This window comes from Bos mutus, chromosome 19 (genome assembly GCF_027580195.1).
Source record: "Bos mutus isolate GX-2022 chromosome 19, NWIPB_WYAK_1.1, whole genome shotgun sequence".
NCBI classification, from domain to species: Eukaryota; Metazoa; Chordata; class Mammalia; order Artiodactyla; family Bovidae; genus Bos; species Bos mutus.
This window is the reverse complement of record NC_091635.1, coordinates 14,169,499-14,182,932: the sequence shown is the minus strand read 5'-3', so window position 1 is coordinate 14,182,932 and position 13,434 is coordinate 14,169,499. Positions and strand designations below refer to the sequence as shown.

At 49.5% G+C, this 13,434-nt stretch overlaps 2 protein-coding genes across 6 annotated transcripts; one reads left to right on the top strand and one right to left on the bottom strand.

Moving 5' to 3' along the window:
- Positions 1–4,602: 4,602 nt before the first annotated feature.
- Positions 4,603–9,406, bottom strand: SHBG (sex hormone binding globulin). 5 transcript variants are annotated; one of them, XM_070389402.1, is made up of 10 exons: positions 9,267–9,406; positions 8,497–8,657; positions 8,121–8,325; positions 7,868–7,959; positions 6,893–7,082; positions 6,259–6,420; positions 5,862–6,021; positions 5,609–5,745; positions 5,020–5,227; positions 4,603–4,770 (listed from the first exon to the last, which is right to left on the bottom strand). In XM_070389402.1, the coding sequence occupies exons 3-10, from the start codon at positions 8,298–8,300 to the stop codon at positions 4,622–4,624; spliced, it is 1,278 nt and encodes a 425-aa protein (XP_070245503.1). In that variant the 5' UTR covers positions 8,301–8,325; positions 8,497–8,657; positions 9,267–9,406; the 3' UTR covers positions 4,603–4,621. The 5 variants fall into 5 exon arrangements, with proteins under 5 accessions (XP_070245503.1, XP_070245505.1, XP_014333414.1 ...); XM_070389404.1 differs by lacking the exon at positions 9,267–9,406 and adding an exon at positions 9,004–9,202 and having other exon boundaries at positions 5,609–5,773; XM_014477928.2 differs by lacking the exon at positions 9,267–9,406 and adding an exon at positions 9,004–9,201.
- Positions 9,322–10,962, top strand: SAT2 (spermidine/spermine N1-acetyltransferase family member 2). Its single transcript, XM_005894797.3, has 6 exons — positions 9,322–9,641; positions 9,814–9,865; positions 10,002–10,085; positions 10,186–10,287; positions 10,414–10,454; positions 10,587–10,962. The coding sequence occupies exons 1-6, from the start codon at positions 9,576–9,578 to the stop codon at positions 10,752–10,754; spliced, it is 513 nt and encodes a 170-aa protein (XP_005894859.1). The 5' UTR covers positions 9,322–9,575; the 3' UTR covers positions 10,755–10,962.
- The last annotated feature ends 2,472 nt before the right edge of the window (positions 10,963–13,434 follow it).

Here is a 13,434-nt window from a genome sequence, read left to right as displayed (position 1 = left end):
TCATGCGTGCTTAGTCACATCCGACTCTTTTCGAACCCATGGATTGTAGTCCACCAGGCTCCTCTGTCCATGGGATTCTCCAGGCAAGAATACCAGAGTGGGTTGCCATTTCCTCCTCCAAGGTATTTTCCCGACTTAGCAATTGAACCCGAGTTTGCTGCATTGCAACAAGATGCTTTACCACTGAGCTACCAGGGAAGCCCCTTGGTTGCTGAACTGGGCTTAAACATGGAATAGCTCTTTCTATGTGAAGCCCTAGTGAAGCAACTTGCCTTTTCCTTCATCAGACAGTTCTGAAAGTGTTATTCACTCAGTCATGTCTGACTCTTTGTGACCCCATAGCCCGCCAGGCTCCTCTGTCCATGGAATTCTCCAGGCAAGAATACTGGAGTAGGTTGCCATTCCCTTCTTGAGGGGATCTTCCTAACCGAAGGATCAAACCTGGGTCTCCAGCATTGCAGGCAGATTCGTTTTCTTCTGATCAACAGGGAAGTCCCATTCATCAGATAAGGAGCAGAGTAATGGGCCAACCTCAATCTAGAGAGATGGATCTTACCCTCAACACACACAGCTTGGCAAACACAGGCCCAGGGGTGGCTTCAAGACTGTTGGTTCAGTCTCTGCCCTGCCTGAACCCCAAGGTCACTTGAAAAAGAAAGAACAAGTGTCTTCTATACGTTTAGATAATGTTGCTCCCTTCCACACCTGCTCTTCAAGGTGAGGGTCAACATGAGGAGGGTTGGGAGTCGGGGGGGAAGAACCCTCGACTCCATGCAGCACTAGTGCTCACAGGGCAACAAGCTGAGGAAGGGTGTGGGGGCAAAGAGCCATTACAACCTCCAACCTCTCCCTGGAACTCAGGCCTTCCTCCAGCACCTCCAGAAAGGAGGAAGGGATTAAGAGCTCCCATCTCCCCTCACCCATACCCAGAGCCTGTCCTGAGGTCTGTGCCCAGTGATTTCCTTCCTCTCAACCAAATCCCAGGGACTCAGCTGTTTGGGTTTCCAACAAGATGGGTCTTTGTAGAGACAAGAACAAGGAAAGGGGGGAGGGGAGCAGGGAGTTATTATTTAGTGGGTACAGAGTTTCGGTTTTACAAGAAGAGTTCTGGAGCTGATGGTTCCACACACCGTGAAGTCTCTTGTCACTAAACAGGACACTTAGAAATGGTTAAGATGGGGGCTTCCCTGGTGGCCCAGTGGTTAAGAGTCTGCCTGCTAATACAGGGGACATGGGTTTGATCCCTGCTCCAGGAAGATCCTACATGCTCTGGGGCAGCTAAGCCCCTGCATGGAAACTACTGAAGCCCACACAAATAGAGCCCGAACTCTGAAACAAGAGAAGCCAGCACAATGAGAAGCCTGTGCATTGGAACTAAGGAGTAGCTCCTGCTTGCTAGAAGTAGAGAAAGCCCTTGCATTTCTCTAAGAAATGAAGACTCAGCATGACCCAAAATGAATAAATAATAAATCTTAAAAAAAAAAAAAAGGTTAGGATGGGAGACTTCCATGGTGGTTCAGTGGTTAAGACAGGTTTGATCTCTGATCAGGGAACTGACATTCTACAAGCTATGTGGTGAGGCAAAACAAAACATTTAAGATGGCAAATTTTGTTATGTGTATTTTATCACAATCAAACAAACAGGAAAGAGACACAGAAGTTCCTCTGCTAACCATATCAAGCGCCAACTCCCCAGGAAGACATACAAGGCCTCTCCCGCCATGGCACAAGGAGCCTCCCCAGTCTGCCCTCATTTCATCTCAGCCTGCCCCCAGTTCAGTCACATCACACACCCTTCCTTATATTCCGTACCCAGAAGGCTGAGACTTACATTTCAACAATTACACACAAAGGCAATGACATCAACAAAAGCAACATCTCTGGTATGTGGAACACTTTCTATATGCCACACATCCAACCTATGTGATTCCATCAAACCCTCCCAGCAACCCTGAGTAGGGTAACCTGCCCATTTTGCAGACGGGGAAACTGAAAGTAAAGAGGACTAGTCATTTGTTTGAGTTCCTCGCACTTTCTAGGAGATCCCTATGAAAGCATTTTACATGTCTGTTTCTCTCCCCAGACCACTACTCTCCAGGCCAGGACCAACTCTTATTGATTTTTGGAGTCGCTGTAGACTGCCTAACTCAGTGTTTGGCGTACTGTCGTGTGTGTGTTTGTGTGTAGTCGCTAAGTCGTGTCCAACTCTCTTGTGACACCACGGACTGTAGCCCGTCAGGCTCCTCTGTCCATGGGATTTCCCAGGCAAGAATACTGGAGTAGGTATTTCCTTCTCCATGTAATCTTCCAAACCCAGGAATTGAACCCAAGTCTCTTGCATTGTAGGCAGATTCTTTACTGCTGAGCCACCAGGGAAGCCCCTTGGCATACTGTCAGGGGCCAATAAATGTTAGTTGAAAGAAAGAGAGAGAGAAGGAAAGAGAGAAGGGGAGAGAGGTAACACACATGGTGGAGTGAGTGGATGGCATAGGTCTGGAGGCTACACCATATGCTGCCAAGCTCCAGAAAGGTTTTTAGGGGTGTGAGGGAGGCAGGGACACTGGACTGGCACTGTAGGTGCCCTTGGTGGGAGCCTGGCAGAGTCTGTGTCAAAGCAGAATCAGTCTTTTTTTTTTTTTCAGAATCAGTCTTAATGAAAGAGTGTAGACAGCTCTGGATGGTAATCAGGAATCTTGGAATCTAGGGCAGGCTGAAGAAAGAGAGGTTGGGGGCACAGTGTCCTGGACAGGATGGGACGGAGGGAGGAGAGAAAAGCCAACCCTCAGGAGATTCCTCAGGGACCTGGGGCCAAGAAGTTGCCACTCAGAACAACCCCTTTGGTGGGGACCCAGGCGTGTTCAGGCCCTTTTGCCTCTCGCCCCCACTGGCTTGCTCATACCTGAGGCACCCCACAGGACTGGTTTCATTATTCAGGTCTATGCTGAAGTGACACTGCCTCAGAAAGACCTTCCCTCTCCCCTACCACCTCTCATTGACTACAGGATTTTACTCTCTTTATTGAGATAATCACTACGTGAAATGACCTTGCTTATTTGTTTCGGTTTATGGGTTGTCTGACCATCCCCTCTCTCTCTTTTTTTGGGGGTCTCATTTGCAGCATGCAGGATCTTCAGTCTTCATCAAGGCATGCGGGATCTTCCTCGAAGTGCACAGGACCTTCAGCTGTGGTATGTGGGCTCTAGTTCTCTGACTAGGGATTGAACCCATGCCCTCTGCTTTGGGAGCACAGAGTTTTAACTGGACCACCAGGGAGGTCCTCATGACTACCCTTTTCATCAAGGCATTCTCAGGGTCTAGAACAGTGCCTGGTACACAATAGGTGCTCTATAAATATCAGTTGAATGGACTTATCCCAGTGGCCCAGGCTGACCCTGAACATTGCCCAGGGACCAGAGTTGAATCTGGACTCCCTGGCCATGCTGAGTACATTCCTGTAAAACACTATACTGGATGGAGACAGTGTAGACCTTGCAAACTTCAGACTGTAAGGGTTCAAGGAGGGACCTAGGATGTGTCTTACAACCCAGAGACTCTCTGGACGCTTTCTTACACTGGGGTCACTCAGGTCCTGGCTAATCCTTGTAGAAGAGGAACAGCAGGTCCAATGAGTGACTCACCCTGTTGCCTGGGTTACTGGTAGGCAGATCCTCGTAACCTAGGAAGCTGGGACACTGAGATCCCCATGGGATCTGGAGATGGGGGATGGGAATGAAGTTTCCAGGGGAGCTGGGGACTGAGGCAGGAGAGTACCCCAAGGAGGAGATGAGGTACCAGGAATCTCCAGGGGTCTGGGGGCTGAGGGCTAGGTCTCCATATATTCTTTGAAGGCAGAGATACTCCTGAATCTGTCTGTTCTTTCCAGGTGGGACCAGCACAAGCCAGTTCTTGTTTAATGGAGTAAAGACAAATTCTTCTGGGAACAAAGCTAGTGGGCCAAGACGAGGAGAGATAGAGGCGTCTTTCTCCCTCTGCTCGCACCCGCCCCCCAACCCCTTTTTCTTTCTCCCTGCTGCCTCCACCCCTTGTCCCAGAGGGCCACCATCTCTCTGTGACCCACTCACACCCCCTGCTGCTCCTGTCTGGGACAGCAGCGGCCTGACTAAAGGACAAGAAAAATCCCATGTCTTCCCTTCCCTCCTGATTTCTGGGAACCAGCCTCAGAGCAACAAAGCTCAAGTTCCAAGGCAGATGCTGCTGGAGAGGGAGGTGGGTTCCTGGATCCCAGAAGGTGACTGGTATTTGGGTGTGTGTCTGTGGTGCTGTTACTGGGGTCTCAGCCTAGGAAGTCATCATTTCCTTAGGAAGCCCTCCTTGATCCCTAGTGTAGGTCAAGGCCACTGGCCCTTGAGCTTTCTCAGTTCTCTGACTGCTCCTTTACGGTACTTATCATAGTTTCCAATTATCTACTCACTTGTTAGTCTTTGATGGATGCCTGCCTCCCCCAGGGGACCACAGCACCGAGAGGACAGGAAGCAGGGTTAGTTTGGCTCCTTAGTATGACTCAGTGCTCAGCACAGTGCCTGGCACATTGCAGACACACTGTAAGCATTTGCTGAATAAATGAAGGAGTAACATTCAAAGGAGGTTCTTAGGTGGGGATTTAATGGGTCGTGTCACTGCCATTGCCTGGGTTCTGCGGACAGCTGTGAGTCCAGATGTTCAGGCTTCTGCTCTGGGCCCGGTCCATGTCCAGACTCTGGCCTTGTGCCCAAAGGCCATCCAAGCAAAAGGAGGCAGAAGTGGCCTCTCCTAGAGAGAGGGAGCATGGAGGGGACATTGAGGGTGGGGGGACCTGGATCCAGAAGCTCCTCCCCACTTTTTCAGTTCTCCAACTTAAATATTTGAAAGCACTTCCTCCCACTACCCACTTATTCTCTCTCTTCTCCTCTTCCCTCCCAGAGGTTTCCTTCCCCTAAAAATGTGCCCCTTCCCGCTTCTCCCCCTGCCCTTAGCCGTTTCCCATGGTGTGCTGAGATCTTCACCACTGCTCATTCTTACCTGGCAAAGCCCCTAGGAAGAGACGCCCGTGCGGCTGGACCCAGAGATCAAGGAGGGAGCCAGGGCCCGTGGGAGGCAGAGCAAGGATCTCCTTCTTTGCCCCCTGGCTCAAAACCACCCCGGACACAGTCAAGTTCAGCTGAAGAGGGAGCCCCAAGATGAGGGGCAGATCCAGCCCTGGCCCCGACCCAGAAGACAACACCACTTTCTGCAGAGTGTGTGGGAAGGGACATAAGTGCGGGAGGGAAGAACAAATTGCACCCACTCCTCGTAGCCCCATCCCTGGCTGCCTGGATTCTTCCTCTCAGCCACACTATCTATGTCTATCCAGTCTATCCATCTCTGGCCATTCCCACCACCTCAGTCCTGCCTCAGCTCTCTTGTCTTGGCCTTCTATAAAACCATACCCACCCCCAAGAAAATATATAATCTAAGTAAAGGTCATTTGCTTGCTGTGAGCAGCTTTAATATGTGTCTCTGCACACACCCCCCCACCTCCCGAAGCCTTCATACTGTTGACATTTCGGAATTCCCTTTTCTCCCATTGCTCCTAGGCGCCACTGAGTACAGGCAGCATCCCCCGCCTTACTTGATCTTGGAGGTGGATGCTGAGCCAAGAAGGGTTTTCTGGTGTCCCAAGAGCAAGGAGGCGGCCTGAACCTGCTGCCAGCTGGAGTGCCAGGTCCAAGGAGAAAGCCCAGGGCTCTACATGAGGCCGAGGAATTTCTTGGGGGAGAAATGATCCTCTTGAGGTCTTAAGGCTAGGGATTCATGGAGAGAAGGGGCTAGTGGTGGAGGGAGATGGACACAGAGCTGGTCATGGAGGGAAAAATAGCCTTTACCTTGGAGACCAAATTCTGCACCCGTCCCTGGAGGGAAGAATATTCCAGGTTGAGACTCTACAGCACAGCTTCTGACACTAGTGGGGACAGATGCCGAGGTCTGGGCCTGTTGGTCCAGCCAGTCATCCTGGCGCAGGCAGGCATCCAGGGCAGGGACCAGCTGGAGCCCATGGCGGGAGGGAAGATGCAGAGGATGTTGGAATCAGGATATCTGAGCCCCAGTCTCAGCCTCCCCACCCTGTTTATTCCCCTCTAAGACCCAAGCATTTGCCCTCCCCCATGCATCTCTCACCCTATCCCCTCTCCTTGAAATGTGTAGATTCAGATCCCTATGGCCACCCAGCCAGCAATGCTTTATCAGCTTTGGTCACGGTTCCTGACCCTGGGATGCAGTTACCGGCAACCGGAGGTCAGAGGCAGGGAACAACAGTCCTCCCAGTGCAATCCTCATGATGAGCTGGGAATTGTTGGCCTGTTGCCCAAAGACCTGTCTCAGACGCAGCACCTCCACCCCATCCACCCTGAGTAGCAAGGAATCCCCATGGATCTTCACTTCCATCTGCGAGAAGAAAAAGAGAAGAGGAATCAGAGGTCCCTGGAGCCTGATTTATTATTTACTGCTTTATTCAGAGGTGATCTAGAATATGCCATACTGAAGATGGCAGAGTGGAAGGACTCGAGCTCACTTCCTATCACAATTATCCCAAATCACAACTAACTGCTGAACAACCATCAACCAAAACCAAACCAAACCAAACCTGGAACCTAAGAGAGGCAGTCTAGTCTGGCAGAAAGAATATGTACTTGAAGGGTGAGCTGGTACTCCCAGCTCACTCTGGACCTGTCACCTGTCACTGACTAAGCCTCAGAACTCCCTTCTGAAAAAAATGCGGACAAGAATAGCCACTTCACAGGGCTCCTGTGTGGATTCAATGTGGTGATAATGGCAGAGGGATGCCTAATGACTTGGTTCCGTTCCCTCCCTCAGACCAGCTCAAGATATGCCTCCCTCAGGACCAAATCTAGCTTACCTGGTGCCACTTCCCATCGTCCAGCCGGGGTCCAGCACTCACTGTAAGCTGAGCCCAGTGATTACGAAGCTGGATTTCAGGCCTGCCATCCCGAAGCCCCAGCATAAACCAGTCATTCTTTGGGTTGGTATCACCATAAAAAATGACTCCCTCTGGATCCCAAGTCCGAAACTCAAAAGAGGAGGAGATTCTGGAAGGACACGAGAGGAAGGACTGTGTAGGGGGCGTGCGCTTTGAGCATAGACTTGAGGTTGAGGGAGGAGGAGTTCAGGTAGAGGACAGAGAGACAAGGAAAAGAGAGGGACTGATGCACTGTTTACAATAGCCAGGACTTGGAAGCAATCTAAAGGTCCATCAACAGAGGAATGGATAAAGAAGACATGGTATATACATACATGGACATACATACATAATTATATACATATATACATGGTATACACACACACACAATGGAATATTATTCAGCCATAAAAAGAATGAAACAATGCAACCTGGACGGACCTAGAGATTATCATACTAAATGAAGTAAATCAGACAGAAAGATAAATACCATATGCTATCACTTACATGTGGAATTTAAAAACTGATACAAATGAACTTATTTGCAAAACCAAGTCACAGTCATAGAAAACAAATTCACAGCTACCAAAGAGCAAAAGGTGGGGGGATAAATTGGGAGTGTGGGATTAACAGATACAAGCTATTATATATAAAATAGAGTCGACAAGTCATACTGCATAACACAGGAAACTATATTCAGTATCTTATAATAAGCCATAATACAAAAGAACCTGAAAAAGAATATATATATATAACATGTTTTATAAATATATATAATTGAATCACTTTGCTGTACCCTAGAAATGCAACACTGTAAATCAACTATACTTCAATTAAATAAAGCAAAAAAAGAGGAGCTGATGGAGAGAGGGTGATGTCAGGAGACTAGGTCAAAGAATTAGGTCAATCTCATACTTTGTGATCTTGGTGAGGTTAAAGGTCATAATGGTAACAGGTTCTTGTCCAGGACCATTGCTGAGGTGCAGAGCAGGAGAGTCTTCAGTTGTCTGTTGAAGAGAAAAGTAAGCCGAAATAAGGACATGCCAGAGACAGATGGAGGGAGAGGCATTGCTACCAGGCCAGAGGAGGAAAGCAAAGAAGAGGGCAAAGCCCCAGCGTAGCTCACTGAAACACATGCAGGGCATAGCACCCTGTCCCACTCCTGCACCTGGCTGGGGAGAGAAGGTCTCAGGGCCGGTCCTCCGTGGCTTGGAAGTGGTAGCAACAGCAGCAGCAGTAGCCCGTGCCAAATGGCCAGTGGACCTCTGCTCACCATAATCAGCTGCGGTCCTCTTTTAGCCTCCAATGACTCTGGGGCAAATGCGTGGGGGAAGGCAGCCTTCCACATTGTTGTTGGAGGGTTAAAGGTTGCCCTGGGGGAAGAAGGGGGGCAGGAGACGGGGCCACTGACCCTCTGGCCCCTCTGAGGACAAATGGAGTGAGGAACAGAGTTTCTCTACTACCCTCCCCCATTGCTGGGCAAGTTTATGAGCTGGGAGAGGACACCTCACTTGCACTCTCCTTCCTGGGTCCTCCAAGCCTACCTGCAGAGGCTGCCTTGATGACAAACACGAGATCTAGAAACAATCCTGCCGGGCTACCCAAGTAGCATCTTCTATAAGGTCTAGAGCTGAGACATGGAATCCCAAACACCAGCTGGCTGGCTGTGGGTGAGTCACCCCACCAGTGTGCTGAAGTGTCCTGTCTGCAAAATGTGAAAAATAATACCTACTTTCTGGGTTCAATGTGAAGGAGGGTGAATGGAGATAGTGCAGATTCAAAGCCTGGTATCTGCTCTGAGCTCCTCCCTCGGTGTTTTCCCAGGCCTCTGAGGCTTGCCTTCTAGGGAGGGGTTATCTCCGAGTGTGATTCAGTGGATACTAGGAGTTCTGCCTCCCACCCCGTTATCTTCTTATCCGTTTATCACAACGCCTAAACATTTACCAATAGAAATTCATCCCTCTCTCCCTCACCCATTTAAAAATATAAATGCCCCCAGAAGAAGTCACACTTTGAGCCAGTAGGAAAGAGCTGGAGGTCTTGGGGCTCACCCCGAGTCTGGAGTCTGGGTGGGCTGGAATGGGTGAATTTGAGCGAAGGGAAGAGCAGATAATCACTGCACTCTTCAGTTAAAGAAAGAGGTAACTTTGGAGCCGTGGGGTTTCTCCACTGCAGGCTGGAACACCCAGATAACTCGGACGAGAAAGCCTCTGCAGTACAGCCTTGACCCCTGCCCACGGGCCTGGTCACGAGACTCGGCCATGGTGGGGCAGAGTTGGGGGAGGGGGGACGGGGGACGGGGGTGGGGACATACCCGTTCTGCAAGCTGATTGGCTGGCAGGTGCGCGCTGGCGGGGGCCGAAATTAGGGGCGCCCAGACAGTGAGGACCACTTCGTCCTACCTCTCTCTCCGCAGTAGCCAGAATCGGGCTTCAGCTTCCCAGCCCCCGGAGCCCCCACCGCCTAGCTCCCCGCCATTCCTGGGGCTTTCGGGGATCGGAATTTGTAGGCCCCTTAAAGGGTCCGAATTGCTCGTCTCCCCTTCCTGCAGAACGGAAGTGGGGATCCTGGACTTCGGTCCCTGACGTTGGGGAACAGGCGGTCCCTGACGTTGGGGAACAGGATGGCTTTCGTGATGATCCGAGAAGCCAAGGAGGGAGATTGTGGAAATATCCTGAGGCTGATTCGGGTGAGGGTTGCTGGCTGGAAACCAGGGTCCAAAGAGGGGCGTCAGAGTGGCTGGGGTGGGGGGCGTGGAGGAAGAGGAAGTGGGAGCAGAGGGAGGAGCGCGCCCTGAGGTCTTGCTTGAGGGAGCAGCGAGGCCCTCCTGCCTTCATCTAGCCTCTGCCCCCGCGCTGTAGGAACTCGCTGAGTACGAGAAACTCTCAGACCAAGTGAAGATCAGTGAAGAAGGTAGGGACCCAACTCCTGAGTCCTGATGGAAGCTGGGGAGGAAATGAAGGATGGGCTCCCCAGGCAATAACTACAGGCTGGGCACACACCCAATCCTTCTTTCTCTATCTCTTTATCCCAAACCCGATCTCTGCAGCCCTGAGAGCAGATGGCTTTGGAGAGACTCCTTTCTATCACTGTTTGGTGGCAGAGATTCTTTCTGCACCAGGGGAGCCACAGGGTAAGAATACCCCGACTTTAGAGGTGCCCTCTCCAATCAGCCTCAAAGGTCTCTCCCCCAGGTGCCCAGAGGCCTGATCCTTCTTTTTTTTCTCTCGCAGGGCCCTGTGTGGTGGGCTATGGGCTGTATTACTTCAGCTACAGCACATGGAAGGGACGAAATATTTATCTAGAAGACATCTATGTGAAGCCAGAATATCGAGGTACTGGGAAGAGGGCAGGATGGGAGAAAAGCAACCCATGAAGGGACCATGTCTCTTAATCCTAGCTTATGACCTTTGCTGCTCCTCTTCAACTCAGACAATCCTTGTTTTTTCTCCCCACATCAGGTCAAGGGATTGGTTCCAAAATAATCAAAAAAGTGGCTGAGGTGAGGAGAGGAATGGCACTAGGAGCTGGGCCCTGGCAAAGCCGAGCTGTATGGGAGGCACCTGGGTTGAATGGAGGGTGAGAAAGTCTTCCTTTTTGACCCCAGGAAAGTGAGCAGTGTCTTCTCTCACAGGTGGCTTTGGATAAGGGCTGCTCCCAGTTACGCCTGGCAGTCCTGGACTGGAACAAGAGGGCTATGGACTTGTACAAGGCCCTCGGAGCCCAAGATCTGACGGAAGCTGAGGGCTGGCACTGCTTTCGATTTGAAGGAGAGGCAATGAGGGAGTTGGCAGGAAAGTGATGGCACCCCTGGGGGATCGCTGTTTCAGCTTCTCCATCCCCACAAACTGAACACTCCTTAGAGACTGTCTCCACTGACCAAAGCCTCCCTGAAGGAAGGGAAGGAGGGTCAGAGGTGAATATTCCCAGATAGAAAGAGCAGAAGTGAGGAAGAGGCAGGCCTTCCCACCTCCTTGTTAAGCGTGAAAAATAAATGAGAATTCCTCCTGTATGTTGATGTGGTTTTGGGTAGAAGAATTGAGGATTCCGTAAGCTTCAGCTCCCCTCCCTCAGCATTCTGGTCAATGGATGTTGCTCCTGGGGGTAAAAGTGGGCCTAAGATGATTTCTGGTCTTCCCTGATGGCTCGGTGGTAAAGAACTCGCCTGCCAATGCAGGAGAGCATGTTCAGTCCCTGGGTGGGGAAGATCCCCTGGAGGAGGAAGTGGCCACCCACTCCAGCATTCTTGCCTGGGAAATCTCATGGACAGAGGAGCCTAGCAGTCTACAGTCCATGGGTTCACAAAAGAGTCGGACACAACTCAATGACTAAACAAAAAGATGACTTTTACCCTCAATAGACCGGAGTACTGACTCTGGCCTGTGGTATATAGAAAAAGAAGGGAAGGGATCAGCTTGCGCATCAGGCTTGTTGGTCAGGTTTGGGATCTGGACAAAGGCCTGCCACATCTGGCCTGGGCTTACGGAATTTAAGACTGAGCCAGGCCTACCAACTCAATAGATGGAGCAGGCTGCCACCTGGTGGCCGCATTTCAGGGACACTAGGAAGGACCACTGGAGAAGGCAATGGCACTCCACTCCAGCACTCTTGCTTGGAAAATCCCATGGATGGAGGAGCCTGGTGGGCTGCAGTCCATGAGGTCGCTGGGAGTCGGACACGACTGAGCCACTTCACTTTCACTTTTCACTTTCATGCATTGGAGAAGGAAATGGCAACCCACTCCAGTGTTCTTGCCTGGAGAATCCCAGGGACGGGGGAGCCTGGTGGGCTGCTGTCTATGGGGTAGACACGACTGAAGCGACTTAGCAGCAGCAGCAGGAAGGACCACTCGCCCCAACTTTAAAAAAAAATCCATGCAGCTAGGGAGTGCTTTTTCTTTTTCAAAAGTCACAAAGTCTTTATTTTCAGTTTAGTAGAACTAAAATAAACCTTTAGGACCCATGGAGACAAGAAGGCAAACAGACTCATTTCCCACTTTCATACTATTTTATTACAAGTCATGCAGGTTTGTTGTAGAGAAGTTTGAAGGGGCATATAAAAATAGAGAAGCAAAAGGCAAAGGAGAAAAAGAAAGATATACCTATTTGAATGCAGAGTTCCAAAGAATAGCAAGACGAGATAAGAAAGGCTTCCTCAGTGATCAATGCAAAGCAGTAGAGGAAAACAATAGAATGGGAAAGACTAGAGATCTCTTCAAGAAAATTAGAAATGCCAAGGGAACTTTTCATGCAAAGATGGGTACAATAAAGGACAGAAATGGTATGGACCCAACAGAAACAGAAGATATTAAGAATAGGTGGCAAGAATACACAAAAGAACTATACAAAAAAAGTATAGTTTTGTATACTTACTTTTTTGTAAGTAAGTAAGTATAATCATGATGGTGTGATTACTTAGAGCCAGACATCCTGGAATGTGAAGTCAAGTGGGCCTTGGGAAGCATCACTATGAACAAAGCTAGTGGAGGTGGTGGAATTCCAGTTGAGCTATTTCAAATCCTAAAAGATGATGCTGTGAAAGTGCTGCACTCAATATGCCAGCAAATTTGGAAAACTCAGCAGTGGCCATCCCCAAGAAAGTCAATGCCAAAGAATGTTCAAACTACTGCACAATTGTACTCATCTCACATGCTAGCAAAGGAATGCTCAAAATTCTCCAAGCCAGGCTTCAACAGTACATGAACCGTGAACTTCCAGATGTTCAAGCTGGTTTTAGAAAAGGCAGAGGAACCAGAGATCAAATTGCCAACATCCACTGGATCATCGAAAAAGGAAGACAATTCCAGAAAAACATCTATTTCTGCTTTATCGACTATGCCAAAACCTTTGACTGTGTGGATCACAATAAACTGTGGAAAATTCTTCAAGAGATGGGAATAACAGACCACCTGACCTGCTACTTGAGAAATCTGTATGCAAGTCAAGAAGCAACAGTTAGAACTGGACATGGAATAACAGACTGGTTTCAAATGTGGGAAAGGAGCACGTCAAGGCTGCATATTGTCACCCTGCTTATTTAACTTATATGCAGAACACATCATGAGAAATGCTGGGCTGGATGAAGCACAAGCTGGAATCAAGATTGCCAGGAGAAATATCAATAACCTCAGATATGCAGATGACACCACCCTTATGGCAGAAAGTGAAGAAGAACTAAAGAGCCTCTTGATGAAAGTGAAAGAGGAGAGTGAAAAAGTTGGCTTAAAACTCAACATTCAGAAAACTAAGGTCATGGCATCTGGTCCCATCACTTCATGGAAAATAGATGGGGAAACAGTGGAAACAGTGAGAGACTTTTTTTTTTTTTTAATCATTTATTTATTTTAATTTGGCTGCACTGGGTCTTAGTTGCTGCATGTGGGATCTAGCTCCTTGTCCAGGGATCGAACCCAGGCCCCCTGCATTGGGAGCTCAGAGTCTTAGCCACTGGACCACCAGGCAAGTCCCGAGACTTTATTTTTT

Bases quoted from the DNA above. Each gene is read 5' to 3' on its own strand.
- SHBG (XM_070389402.1), bottom strand. From the start codon at position 8,300: ATGTGGAAGGCTGCCTTCCCCCACGCATTTGCCCCAGAGTCATTGGAG. The intron at 6,022-6,258 runs GTAACTGCATCC...CATGGGCTCCAG, and splicing joins CCTCTGACCTCCGGTTGCCG to CTGGTCCCTGCCCTGGATGC. The intron at 5,228-5,608 runs GTAAGGCGGGGG...CACACTCTGCAG, and splicing joins GCATCCACCTCCAAGATCAA to AAAGTGGTGTTGTCTTCTGG.
- SAT2 (XM_005894797.3), top strand. From the start codon at position 9,576: ATGGCTTTCGTGATGATCCGAGAAGCCAAGGAGGGAGATTGTGGAAAT. The intron at 9,642-9,813 runs GTGAGGGTTGCT...CCCGCGCTGTAG, and splicing joins ATATCCTGAGGCTGATTCGG to GAACTCGCTGAGTACGAGAA. The intron at 10,288-10,413 runs GTACTGGGAAGA...TCCCCACATCAG, and splicing joins TGTGAAGCCAGAATATCGAG to GTCAAGGGATTGGTTCCAAA.